General features: G+C 42.7%; 1 protein-coding gene across 2 annotated transcripts in view; it reads left to right on the top strand.

The window, feature by feature from the left end:
- Nucleotides 1–13119, top strand: part of FLT1 (fms related receptor tyrosine kinase 1) — a 108583-nt gene that overhangs the window by 67328 nt on the left and 28136 nt on the right. For both annotated transcript variants that reach the window (XM_084226226.1, XM_084226225.1), the window contains 3 exons: nt 386–676; nt 5466–5612; nt 7422–7553. In XM_084226226.1, the coding sequence (XP_084082352.1) occupies nt 386–676; nt 5466–5612; nt 7422–7553 (570 nt within the window). The remainder of the gene's footprint in view (nt 1–385; nt 677–5465; nt 5613–7421; nt 7554–13119) is intronic.

A 13119-nucleotide genomic window follows, 5' to 3' on the forward strand; every position in this document is an offset into this window, starting at 1 on the left:
TCTCTTATGCAGTTCACAAGCTGGAGCTGTGATCAGAATATTTCTCCTTTTTCATAGTCCCACTGTGCTGTCTTTAAATAATTCTGCTTTTGGTACCTTGCCCCAGTCTGTCATAACTTGGCATAACATTTATACAAACTCATTACTTCCAAGAGCAACTTCAGTTTACACCAACTGACATCTGAGGCCAAGTGTATCATAGCTCCAAGGAAAAATATGAGAATAGCTGGATCTGAGTGTATGAAAGGAAAGATTACACACCTGAGCAGGAAGACAACGACATTGAGTAGTTCAAAGACTTCCTGATAAAGAGGGAAATATATGCTGTGTTAATTTTGGCTCATTAGTTTCATATAAACTAAAAAGTGTTCTTGATTTTTGACAGATGTACCGAGTGGATTCCATATTAGTTTGGAAAAAATGCCCATTGAAGGAGAGAATTTGGTGTTGTCCTGTTCGGCCAACAAATTCCTGTACAAAGACATTGCTTGGATTTTACCCAGGACAGTCAACAATCAAACGAAAGCAAAGAAGTCTCACAACAGGGAGTACTCCATCACCCTCACTCTGACCATCAAAAACGTTTCCCTGGCACACTCAGGCACCTATGCCTGCCGAGCAAGGAACATATACACGGGGAAAGAAGTGCTTCAACAGAAAGACGTTACAATCAGAGGTGAGCACTGCAACAAAAAGGCTGTTTACTCTCGGATCCTCAAATATAAAAGCACAAGGAATGATTGTACAACACAAAGCAATGTAAAACATTAAAGGACTCATTAAACAGTAAGAGATATCTCATATCATCTTGATTTTTGTATCACTGTTGCTACCTTTCAAGCCCTGAGGTGATGCTCATTTCCCCATGGGTTGGAAATAGGAGGAATAGCAAACAAAATCCTAACGCGTGAGCTTCCAGTTGAGTTCAGACGGGTGTTTTCTGCTTTGAAAAGGCACATGGAAGCTGGGGTTTGGAAGATCCCCAGTGCTACATTTTACATGCCGTTATTTTTTCTCTTGCTGTCTCCTACTGAGCAATAAGGAAAACTTTGGATCAATCTTTTCTTCCGCTTTGATATCAGCCTCATCAAAAGTGTCAAAGCTGAATAAACTGATTAACTTTAAAAACTGCTGTTTTCAGTCAACAATGGACATTTAATAAGCTAACTTGAATGTGCAGAATGAGCACAATTCAGTTTGAGATTGACTGGACGACATATTTTTTATTTTAATCTGATCTTGATGGACTTATAAATATTACCTGCTGAGCAAGTTCTAATACTTATTTATTTGAAATTATTTTCTACACTAAAGTACATTAATCTTAAAAAAGTATCTTCTAAAAGAAGTATGCAGGGAAGAAATAAAAATGTTGATATAATGCACAGACCTATCATATCATTTATAATAATGATGATTTTACAACTGACAGACATGAACCATGTTTCTCCAAATAAATCCAGGTAGACTTCCAGTTGCTGTGTTGGTCAATTTTTAAAGTCAGTTCTGCACTAATGTAAAAAACTACTGATAAAAGTGTGAGTGTTGCTTCTGGCCTGAAGATTCAGGAGTTTGTAATGTTGTAATTATTTTATTAAATGAGGAATGTTACACTAACATGACTGACAAGGTTTTAGCCAGCATGGTTAGTTAATACGTTTTCAAAATACAAATTCAAAATTGATGCCATTAAAAATATTCATTGCTTTTGGTATGCAAATGACAATTGGATTTATTATGGGGATTAAGAACCAGCAAAACTGCTGAAGGACAATTAAGGGCAACCTAAGAATTCCTTGTGAGCATTTCCCCTTTTCTTTTCCTTTGTCATGATTTTGCTATGAGATGTTTCTGTGTGCTATAAATTCTGTGTAAGGAAAAGGTTACTATTTTTAATAGATCTGATAACTTTATTTTTTTACAATTACATAGCTTTAATTATTTTTGGTTACATTTATGATCGATCATTTATATAGCATTTACACAAGCCATAACAAAACAGACCACAATGACCAAAATAGCTGCAGCAAAGGAACAAAGTGGCTGTGCTTTTAAAATAGAGGGTGACAACATGACAGTTTCTTGTGCTTGGGAACTCACCAGACTATTTCCTCCTTTAGGTATCAAGACCGTGTCCCACGGCTAAACTTGCCTTTCACGTGGGAATTGCTTTTGTCAAGTGTGAAAGGGTAAACAATAGCATTTCCCCATAATGCCAGTTTCATGGAGCCTAAAATGCTTAGAAAACAATTGGTAACCTGGAAGTTGTCAGAGTAAAGAAAAGAATAATCATTTATATCTCAAAATGTCACCTATAGCCTGCTTGTATACAGTAAGCCTTTTGTTCATTATTAGCGTGATGGCTTCCAGAAACAATGCGCTCTTGCAAAGGGATCAGGATCGCTTTTTTCCCTAAAACATGCCTAAAAGGCAAGTGAAGTCGTTGGCAACTGCTTAAAAATGGAGCGAGCTCACTCTTTAGCATTTGCAATTCTTCAGAAGAACTACAATACAGAATCCCCTTTTTTCCTAGGGTATTTTGTGGGAAGACATTTGATGGCGAGGTGGGCGGTGATGACAGGACATTACGAATTTTCCATGGCCTTGGGAGCCGAAGAACCATGATTTGTAGCAGCCAGTTGCCAGGCAATATGAGTTTGGGTCAAAAAGAAAAAAAAAAAGAAAAAAGAGATGTGGCAATTAGACTGTCCCGTGAAGTTGTTGTGCGTTGCAATGATGTATGTCACTGCTGAGTGGAGGTCCCACCAGCCTGGGCTCGACCAGCACTCAGAGGGCCACGCTGTGCAAGGATGTCCTGACATCCCAACGTGGCCATCCATGTTGCAGGGCACAGAGAAAGCTCACTGGAAGCCTTGGAGGAAAGAAGTTCTTGGTGGCAGGATAAAAACTACTGATGTCGCTTTTGATGTCCTTGGATGACTGGAGAATCTCATGGGTTTGGGGAGTTTCTCTGCCTTCTGTTGTATAATATATTATTTAGGGAGAAAGGTGTGAATTATATTTCTTCTTCTTTTTTTTTTTTTTTAAGTGTTTAAAATAAAGCTTGTATTTATATTTTTGTACTGATTAATAAAAAATAAGTGAACAGACAACATAATCCTAACGAAGGGCAGAAATTGATGGAATGCAAATGTAAACCCGAAAATTAACGAATTGTAATTTTTTCCCTTTGTTTTGCTTTTAAAAATGCAAATTTTCCCTCCCTACCACCCCAGGTCAGAAAAGCACTCTGATACCAGTGTCCTCTTTTCCCCTCTGTGATCCCGCCGTCGCTTTCCTGGGCCAAATTCTGCCTACAATGAAGTTCCTCAGGGTAACTGAGAGCAGAGTTTGGCCAGCAAGGCAGCGTTTGTGGGCAAGCATGAAGGCTGGGGCCAAGTCTGGGGGGCTGCCCTGGGAGCTGAGCCCCACACTCTGCTGGTGGCCAGGCTTGCCCCTTGGCTTTGGAGTGAGCAGAGTAGGACATTGGAAACTGTCCCCCTTGGCTTCCCTGCAGAAATGAGTGGGAGAAAACAGGTGGTTTGCAAAAGAGAATAATCCTCAGGTTGACCAAGTCCTTGAAAAATCAGCTGATTGTAGCAGAGAAATTACTGAAAGTATGTGAATGATGACTTAAGTTTTAAGCAAAAAAGTTTTTCTTAATATGAAATCCCATCTTTAGTGTATGGCTATAAACAAATTAAAATTAATCACAACTCACAGAACGTGTGATTCGCCTTTGTTGTGTCATCTTGTCTGCCTTCATTTTGGATGTCTGGGCTGGGGTGTCTGTCAGGGACTGCTGATAAATGTCAAGTTCTTCTCAGCACGTGTATGTGGGCATGCCTCAGACTGTGCTTGTTCATAGTGTTGTGAAAAACGAGAACTAAACAAAAATTGAGGCGAGGTATCAAGGAGAAGAGGGCAATCTTCTTGGCTGCAAGGCAAATATAGTTGACTATGTCATTGTCTAGGTATGTGATGAAGAATTCAGAGCGCCTCTCATAAGCAATGCTGTTTGGGAAGAGAAAACAAATTGTCTACCAGGCTGTAAAGAACAAATTTCATTGCCTGTGGAAATTACTGGCTTGCAGCTCAGAAGTGCCCAAAAGCCATACTCATTGCACAGTCATGACTATGTCGGAATTAATTTTAAGGGGCAAGGGCATTGCAAAAATATCCCGCTTTAAAGGTGTTTTCAGTGCTGTGGGGCTCATGCACACTGAAAAATCCGGTGGTACATAGGGATTTAACATTTCTGGAGAGTTTTTATTTATGGCTGGTAACAGAATAATTATGAAGATGGCTAGAATAATTATGTACGATGGCTAGTTTTTCTGTGAGGAAAAAGAATACTCTTCCAAACACAGAATATCAAAAATTCAGCTGATACTGAACTTGGTGTATTGGCACCTTGGAAGAAAATATTTGCAAATAGTTGGTTTCTGCTTTTATTTTGTTTCATTTCATATTTGGAATCTGTGTATTACTATGTTAGTAATTGCTGATCCTGGCAGTGTCCTTGAAGGAAAAGATTGCAAATAATTGGGGAATTTGAGGGAATCTGAAGAGCATTTCCATCTGTGACGCTGCTCAGGAGCTCCCTGAATTCTCCGTGACCGCTTTAAATGGACCAAAATACCAAAAATAATGATGTGAGAATTGCAAATGTGAATGAAAGATGTTGCCATATAATGTGTATAAACGTTTTAAATATCTTGACCTTTGTTAGAACAGCCTTCAGCACTGTAAGAAATGAGGGAAGGAGTGGCAAAGGGTTGAAATGATCATGAGATTGTTTTGTTTCTTTCAGAGATGACTTTAACTTGATGTTTGTAGTGTGTTTTTGAAATGCTGTGGTGTGGTTTGGCCAGGCCTGGTTATGTTCAGCCAAATATGTGAAACGCAGAAGTGGAATAATTTATGAAGACTTTGATACAATGCTTATGTGCTCATGGTTGTTTTGGATTATGTGAGTTTACTGAATGTGATTTGTAGCTGTACTCTCTAAAGTAAGTGAATTATCAAAGTCACATTCATGGCTGTCATGGTGTATGGAGCAGCAAAGTGCTATCAGAGATACTCTGCTACAAGGCTGTTCTGATGATTCTTCAAATCTTTGGTGTCACAGTTTGTTTCTTTGGTGGTGAAAAACTGAGCTTTCATAGAAAGTCATTGCTTTCGATGTAAACAAGCGTGGTTGGTGATGGAACTGAGAAAATCTTTTGAACACTGTCACCATTGGGTGTTCACTGGTCACCATAGCATGCTGTTGCTGAGTAATGGGAGTTCTCTGCACACACCAAACCCTCCTGAGCTAAGTAGAACAGTAAATAAAATCAGTGAAAAATGAGCTTGGTAGAAGAGTGTAGCAATCTCTAACACCAGTAAAATGAGTGTAGGGGAGATAATTAAATCTCCACCATTACAAGAATGTAAAACAAAGGTGTTGTTTTGTCTTATAGCTCAAGAGGCACCAGCCCTGCTGCGGCAGCTTACGGATCAGACAGTGAACGCCAGTAACTCTGCCATGTTGGAGTGCCAGGCTCGTGGTATTCCTGAGCCCCAGATATCCTGGTTTAAAAACCATGAGGAAATACAGCAAGAACCAGGTGAGAGCTTTGTGTACTCACCTACCTCTTACAGCAGGCTTTTTATTTACCCATCTGCCTTAGGCAGCCATTTGCAGAATCATTGGCATCAGTACTTCAAAGGAAGGAAGGCAGTCAGGCAGCAACCCAGGTGCTCCAGATAATTCTGTGTCACTCCAAAACATGAGCCAGGCTGGAGATCTAGAAACAACCGGCCTTTATGGAATCGGTAAAACATTTTTCATCTTAAAAGAGTCATCTCCAGAGAAACATATTTACCTCCATTTGTTATAGAGGGAGCTCAAGCAGCAGGGTCTTGGTCAGCAGATATGGAAGTACCAGCAGGAGTCTGTGGTCAGGCACTCAAAGTCTGTTCATGAGCCAAAAACTATCCAGGAGACTAAATCCATATCTGGGGTATCCAAAATCCAAATTCATCTACGGTGGCAGAGGAATCCAGGTCTCATGCAACAGAAATGAACAGCTTCCCAGGTGGCATGTTGCAACAAGAGGAAAACTTTGGGAGCTGTTTGCTGATGTTTCTGGAATGTGGCTTCAAAGATCAGCTAAGGCTAAATGTCCAGCTGCTGGCACCATAGTCATGGAAGTGTTCCTTGGATATTTCGGATGGAAATGAATGACAGAGGAAAAGGAAACACCTTTCTCATGGGAACTCATGCACGTTTGGTTCAGAAGCACACGCTGAGAGAGTGTTAAACACTCAGCAAAAATGTTCAAGGAGGTCTGGTGCATAGGAACTTGAATTCAAAGTGTAGTGTTCTACAGAACATTTTAGAAATTTTGTAGTTATGGTCGTGTCCTGAATTATTGGGAATTACAATAGCGTGAATAAAAACAACTGGAAAAAATTCTGAGGATTTCTCCAACTGAGTTATAAGCTTGTGCCAACTTGCAGCTCAGGCACTAAGCTTAATCTAGAGACAGATTCTACGAAGGTTTACAGTGATCACATTGCTGTAGTGTGCATTAATAACTTAGGTGTCCAACTTGGGTGCAATGCAACAGATACAATTGGGAGCCAGGGAGATGTCTCCAGAGGATAGGTCAGAGCACTGCAGTTAGGTGCCTGAAATAGATGGTGGAAATACATTTTGATGGGACTGTGGCTCTGATGGAGCCAAACACAAGAGTGTACTTGACTGCACATTTCCTGGCTAGAGGGTGCCCTAGCAGCAGTGCTGAGGCCAAATCTGCTCCCTGCCTCTTCCTTGCTTCTTGCAGTATTGTCCAGGCTGCTTTCTGGGTTGACCTATCTGGAATAAACTAGATGTGTAAAACTTCAGGTAATTCCCTCATGGGAATTCTCTTTGCACTATCTGGAGCCCCTTTGCGAAGGAGCCCATCGCTCTATGCCACATGGGCAGGTGAGATTTGGAGCAAGTCTGCTGCCCACAGGGACAGTCTGAAGGGCTTTTACAAGGACTCTAAGCTTGAGTTGCTTCTGGGGCAGACCTGGGCCTGTAAGTGCAGTAATCAGATTATCCTTTTTCCAGAAGCTGCAGACATGCCAAAGTGCTTACCTGCTGGAAAGCATAGGCACAATGCTATCAACATCAACAGTACCAAGCACTTCCAAGATCATTCCCTTAGGCTGAGCTCTTTGACTCACACAAGTGCTTTGCAAACACTGATTTCCAAGAGACTTGCAAGGTGTCCAAGTGTATTTGGCTGTCCTGCAGAGAACATTGTGCCGTGCAGCCTGTGGCTCAGATTTCTTCTGAGAAGAACTTGAAGCAGATACGATTACACAAGGGCCAGGTTTTGTTTATATCCTGGCTCCCTCTCATTGAAAAATATTTCATTTCACAGGAATAATTTTGGGGCCTGGAAGCCGACTGCTGTTTATTGAAAGAGTAAAAGAGGAGGATGAAGGACTTTACCAGTGTATAGCCACCAACTTGAAAGGGTCCGTGGAGAGTGCGGCGTACGTCACGGTACAAGGTAAAGCACCACACTAGGTGGGAAGAGCAAGCCCTCCAGAGTGATGTTCTTAGGCTGGAAGGGCAGGGGTATGACCTGGGACTCCTCCGATGATCTCTGAAGCAATTTGAAGGAAGTCCTAGCAAGGGAAGCATACCAGGTTGGAAAGGAAGCCCAGCAGGAAATGCTAACTCAGAGTGTGTTTACGCTGACCTAAAAAGAAGAATTGCTTCAACCCAACAAAGATCAGGTCAGGGTAGAAGACAAATGTAAATTTAGTATCAGCAAAACAAACAAAAACCAGAGTAAGTAACACTCTCCTACCCGCTCATTTTCCCATTTCAGGTTAATCCCATAGAAATTAGAGGCCTGGGATATTCTAATTTGTTTATTTTTCAGTGTAAAGCGAATTTTCAAATCAAACTGGACGATTTTAGCCTAGCAATAGCTACATATGCAAAGGTATTACTACAAGAAAGTTGTTTGATTTAGTTATTTCTGTAACCATTACTTGAGTTATCGTGCCAATAATTTAAATGTCCAGAATTGTTCTGCCACCTGACAGTCTCGACTCATGCCTGTGGCAGGGAAATAAATTAATTTTACATTGAATAAAAAGAAAGTTTATTAGGTGACCTTTCAATTTCATTGAGTACCCTTATGGCTCATGAATTATGAGATTAGAGAAGTAGGTTGACATTCTCCATATAGGTCAGTGTCGTGCATGTATTAAATTTGACATAATCTATTTTACTGACCGGGTGTTAAGTAAGTAGTCCTGGATGCATTTAGTTGCTCCTTAAACAACACAATTGGAATATAACCAGGCCTCTTAGGCAGAGATTATATGTTTGTGGACGTTCTCATATAATTTTTAAATGTGTCTGAATACTTCTCAGTATTTGGATACCACCCTGCAGCACAAGACAATTACAACTAGTATTGATTTTTTGCCATGAGTGTGTTAGCAGTCGGAGTTAATAGTGATGATACAATCATGTTCCTGCTTTAAAAGGTCAGGGATAAGTATGTGCACGTGTGGGCTGGCCTAACTGGTGAAACTGAGGAGTTAAAACACCCATCCCCTTATGAAAAATTATGGAATCATAGAATGGTCTGGGTTGGAAGGATCTTTAAATATCCTCTAGCTCCAGCCTGGTCTAGTGGAAGGCAGGAACACCTCCACCAGACCTTCTCAAAGCCCCCTCCAACTCAGCCTTGAACACTTCCAGGGATGTGGCACCCAGAACTTCCCTGGGAAACCTGTGGCAGGGCCTCATCACGCTCAGAATAAAAAGATGCTTCCTAATATCTAATCTGAACCTGTCCTCTTTCAGCCTGAAACCATTCTCCCTTGTCCTGTCTCTCCATGCCTTTGGAAGAAGTGACTCTCCATCTCTCTAGCAGACCCCCTTTAAGTAATGGAAGGCTGCCAAAATGTCTCCCTGGAGCCTTCTCCTCTCCAGGCTGAACGATTCCAGCTGTCTCAACCTGTCTTCATAGGAGAGGTGCTTCAGCTCTCTGCTCATCTTTGTGGCCCTTCTCTGGACTCACTCCAAAAAATCCACACCATTCTTATGTTGGAGGCCCCAGAGCTGGATGCAGCACTCCAGATGGGGTCTCACAACAGCAGAGCAGAGAGGCAGAATCACCTCCCTCTAAGTGCCTTGATAATACTGAGGCTTTTACAGCTGCTGTAACAGCTAAATGAATTGCTTCTGCCAGCTGCTTGCTGTCCAAATCATCCTACTAATTCATAGTCCGGGACAATGTAATTCATTATTGTATTGATTTTTAACATAATTGAAGCTTGGCTGTTTATTACAACCACAAGCATTCTGTCAGATGGCTTCTAGGAAGTCATATATCCTAGTCCAGAGGAGAGGAGAGAGACCAGCCTCCAGGCTTCTTCTGCGGTTATGTGTCCTGAGGGACCAACAGCAATGTTCTTGTATGACTTCCATGGGAGCAGGAGATGAGGACCACCACATTAAAATTTATGTCTTTGAGACTGGATGATGAAAAGAGAGACAGTTTGTCTTATCTACTATGATCAAGGAAATTTTCTTTCCACTCTTTTCCTACTGCGTGAAGGGATGTCACTAGAGCTTTTTTTACTCATTCCTACGCTGCTCTGGAGTGTCTGTCCCTCTCCCAGGAAAGGAAGCCTCCCACTTCATCCCTGAGCCTGGAGGGACAAGATCAGAGCTTGAAGGCTTTCTCTAAGCTTTGCCACTTTCTTGTCTCTCTGGGAAGCACAGGCTGTGTGCCTGCTGCTGTGAGCGCCAGCACCGTGCCTCTGTCCTGGGACGCTCGGAGCACGGAGCTGCAGATCAAAGGGAGCAGAGCAGTGCCTCATGCTGATGGCCACGTTTAGCAGATTGGAAGAGTGGTTTGTGAACGAGGCAGGAAGGAAGCTGTCTGCTCTCTTTATTTCCTCTGAAAAAACACTCTTATACTCACAGATAAAACAATGTGTTATTTTTGTGTCCAAGATGGATGAATGGATGGGGGAATCAAAGGGCTGTTTTTAAATAACTGCGGGCTGTGTTTGGTTTGGAACCAGGGGTTGCTGAGCTGTCTGTGGAGAAGAAGGGTCATGTCTGTGGGCATGTCAGAGCAATCTCTCTGCTTGCTCTTGGCTGAGGAACTGAAGAGGCAGCAAATCTGCAAGGACAGAATAGAAACAGCAAATGGCTGCCAGGCAGGTGGAGAGGACTGTACCCCTAAAAGTCAGGGGAGAAATGCTGCTGGGCATTGGGGGAACACAGACTCTTCTGCAGCTTTTTGGAGGGGTCAACATGCTTACAGAGCTGCCATTAAAGCCATTTCCTGCTTCCCCTACTTGCAGCCCCAGGGATACAGTTAGTTGCAGAGGTGCTGCTTTGAAGGAGCAGCTTATGCTCACTGAAATATGGAGATATAACAAGCAAAGGAATTCAGCAATGTGCCCTGTCTTAAAGTTGATAACTTCTTGTGAATCCTGCTGATGAAAAGGAAAGGATCTCATTTATCAAGTATTCACTGAACAATGCTGACGCTATGAAAATAGGGTTAGCTTTTAAAATAACTTCTATTTAAATGACTTATTTTAAATAACTTTTCTATCTATCTATCTATCTATCTATCTATCTATCTATCTATCTATCTATCTACCTACCTACCTACCGACCTACCTACCTACCTACCCTTTCTGAATTTGTATCTCAGAAAGTTGTTGTGCCTTTTGAGTCATGCTGAAGCCATCAGGAACTTCTCCATGAAGTTTGTCTGGAATTCCCACAGCTACTAAACAAAGTTCAGCCTGGGTCATGACTTCAGTTTGCAAGGTTGCAAGTGGACATCAGAGGACACCAAGGTTCCTGTTACCTCAGAAGTCCACTAAAGAGGTTGGAACTGAGTCCTGGTGGTCGGTAGTTCAACCTGAGTTCAAACAAGGGTCATCACCAATGGTCTGGCTAAGTTATGACAGACTTTGAGCATCTCTGAGCACTCACCCAGTGCTGCAGTGCTGTGATGGTGAAATACACGGATGAAGCAGAGTAGATGCCATTGGGGTAGGGGTGAGGGATCCTCCAGGTGCAGCAGACTGGCATTGTTGCCCCGGGCATTGCTTTTTTCCTGGCTGACACCTGAGCCTGACCACAATGTTTAGGTGTTTAGAGCTGAAATCCTATTGAGAAAGCCCATACCAGCCAAAGGCTTGAGCTTGTAGCTGGAGGGATCAGCAGATTATTCCAGGCTCTTGTCCTGGCATACTTAAATGATTCTGGTGGCTTCTGTTGCTACTGAAAGAGAAAAGTTGCTGCTGGTGCCACTTCCCCACTTGCCCCTCCTCACCCCTCTGCAGTCCTGCAGACATGTGGGGCTTTTGGAGGGGAGAAAGGGGGAGAAAGGGGGCAGCTGTTTGGGGCAGAGTCAGGCAGATGGGACAGAGCTGCACACAGGGAAAAACCTTTGTCTAATGAGGTGTCAGGTGAGTAAAGCTCTGGGATGGAGCTGTAAGGGGATGCCTGAAATCTTCAGCTACCAGGCAGAGAGAGGGATTTAGCACTGATTAAAGCCTCACTAAACTCTGCTAATCCTAAGGCCTCTTCTGACTGTTTCTGCCAGCTCTGCCTCAAATGAAACCTTTTTCTGCCCAGCTGAGAGACACTCAGAGAGCTCTGACTTCAAGGCTTTCAGCAAGACTAGGACTCTGGCATTTGATAACCCAGCCCAGTTGGAGAAATGCTTTCTGCTTGTCTACATTTGCCCAAACATTTCAAAGACAGCACCTTCACATCTCTTTGCTGACTCCTGAGCAGCTGCTGTAGTGGTCAGAGGGTTGCTGTCTTCCACCCCTGTACCTGGCTGTACCTTGTGGATATTCTGTGTCCTGCCATATGAAGTTGTGGGGACTAATGAAACCTCAGCCCCTCCAGGTTTTGCTGAATAAATATCAGAAACTATTGTCTTCCTTCTGCAGGGGTGCTGCTCAGAAGCAAGAGGAGACTATCCAAATGTAAAAGGAAATGCAAATGCCAGAGAATAGGCAAGCAGCACTAGGCTGTATTATTTATGCTATCACTATGTTCCATATCTAAATCAAGTACTTGAAAAAAATACTTGTGAAAAGAGAACTGTCTTGGTATTTCTGGAGACTATTGTATCTCCATTCATAGTTGCAGTCATGTTTTTCCTCAAGGAGCTTTATTCTCAAAGCTCCAGAATGGACATGCCAGGGAAATCTTAGATATGGGGCATGAATACAAATCTGATTATCATTCTTAGGGAGGGAAGACATTATGCTAATTAGCCAACAATCCTCTAAACAAAGCATTGTGGCTTTTTGCCTAAAACCAGGCAGGTAATCCCTCTGGATTACCCAGTAAATTCACCAATGAGACACAACAACTCCTTTTTCATTTGTCAGGAGTAACACCAAGCTGCCAGGCTCTGAAACTCTGCAAGTGCAGTTGACAAAACGACTGTGAAATCATGTTCAGAATTACTCCTCCTTGTCCTCTCATTTACCCTCTCCAGAGGGTATATCAGAATAAGAGGCAGGGTATGATGGTTCTTTTTGCATTTTCTACCAATCAGATGGAAAACATAGAGTGGGAAGTGTGGGATTTTTGATGCAATCACAGGATTTGCAAAACAAACCGCTCTGAATCTGTTTTACAAATCCCTAAATAGCAGTCTGAAGTGAGTTTTATTTTGGCTTTTTTAAGGATTTGTCAGTGGGCTCTAATACTTTCCAGATTTCCAATCTTCATGTTTTCTTGCTGCTTCATTTTCAGTTGTGGCCAGTTTTGTTTTCCCCTTTCTGTGCTTAATCAGTTCCCTGGTTGCTAGAGCTCTCACAGCCCCCTGCCACCTGGGCTCTGTGGGGTGCTGCTGGCGAAGGAGGGGGTCCTGCTTTCCCCAAAAGAGCCAGGACACATGCTGCTGGTGTGACTGACAGGAGACCTGGGGCACAGACCCTGCCAGGGGAGCAGCGGGTTGGAGGCAGGGCCAGTCCATATGCCCTGGATTTCTGCCCAGTGGGAATGAGGCTCAAGGCCCTGGTAGCACGCTGTGTATGAGCTGAGCCCCCAGGTGA

The sequence above is a fragment of the Fringilla coelebs genome (assembly GCF_963513975.1).
Source record: "Fringilla coelebs genome assembly, chromosome: 2".
Lineage (NCBI taxonomy): Eukaryota > Metazoa > Chordata > Aves > Passeriformes > Fringillidae > Fringilla > Fringilla coelebs.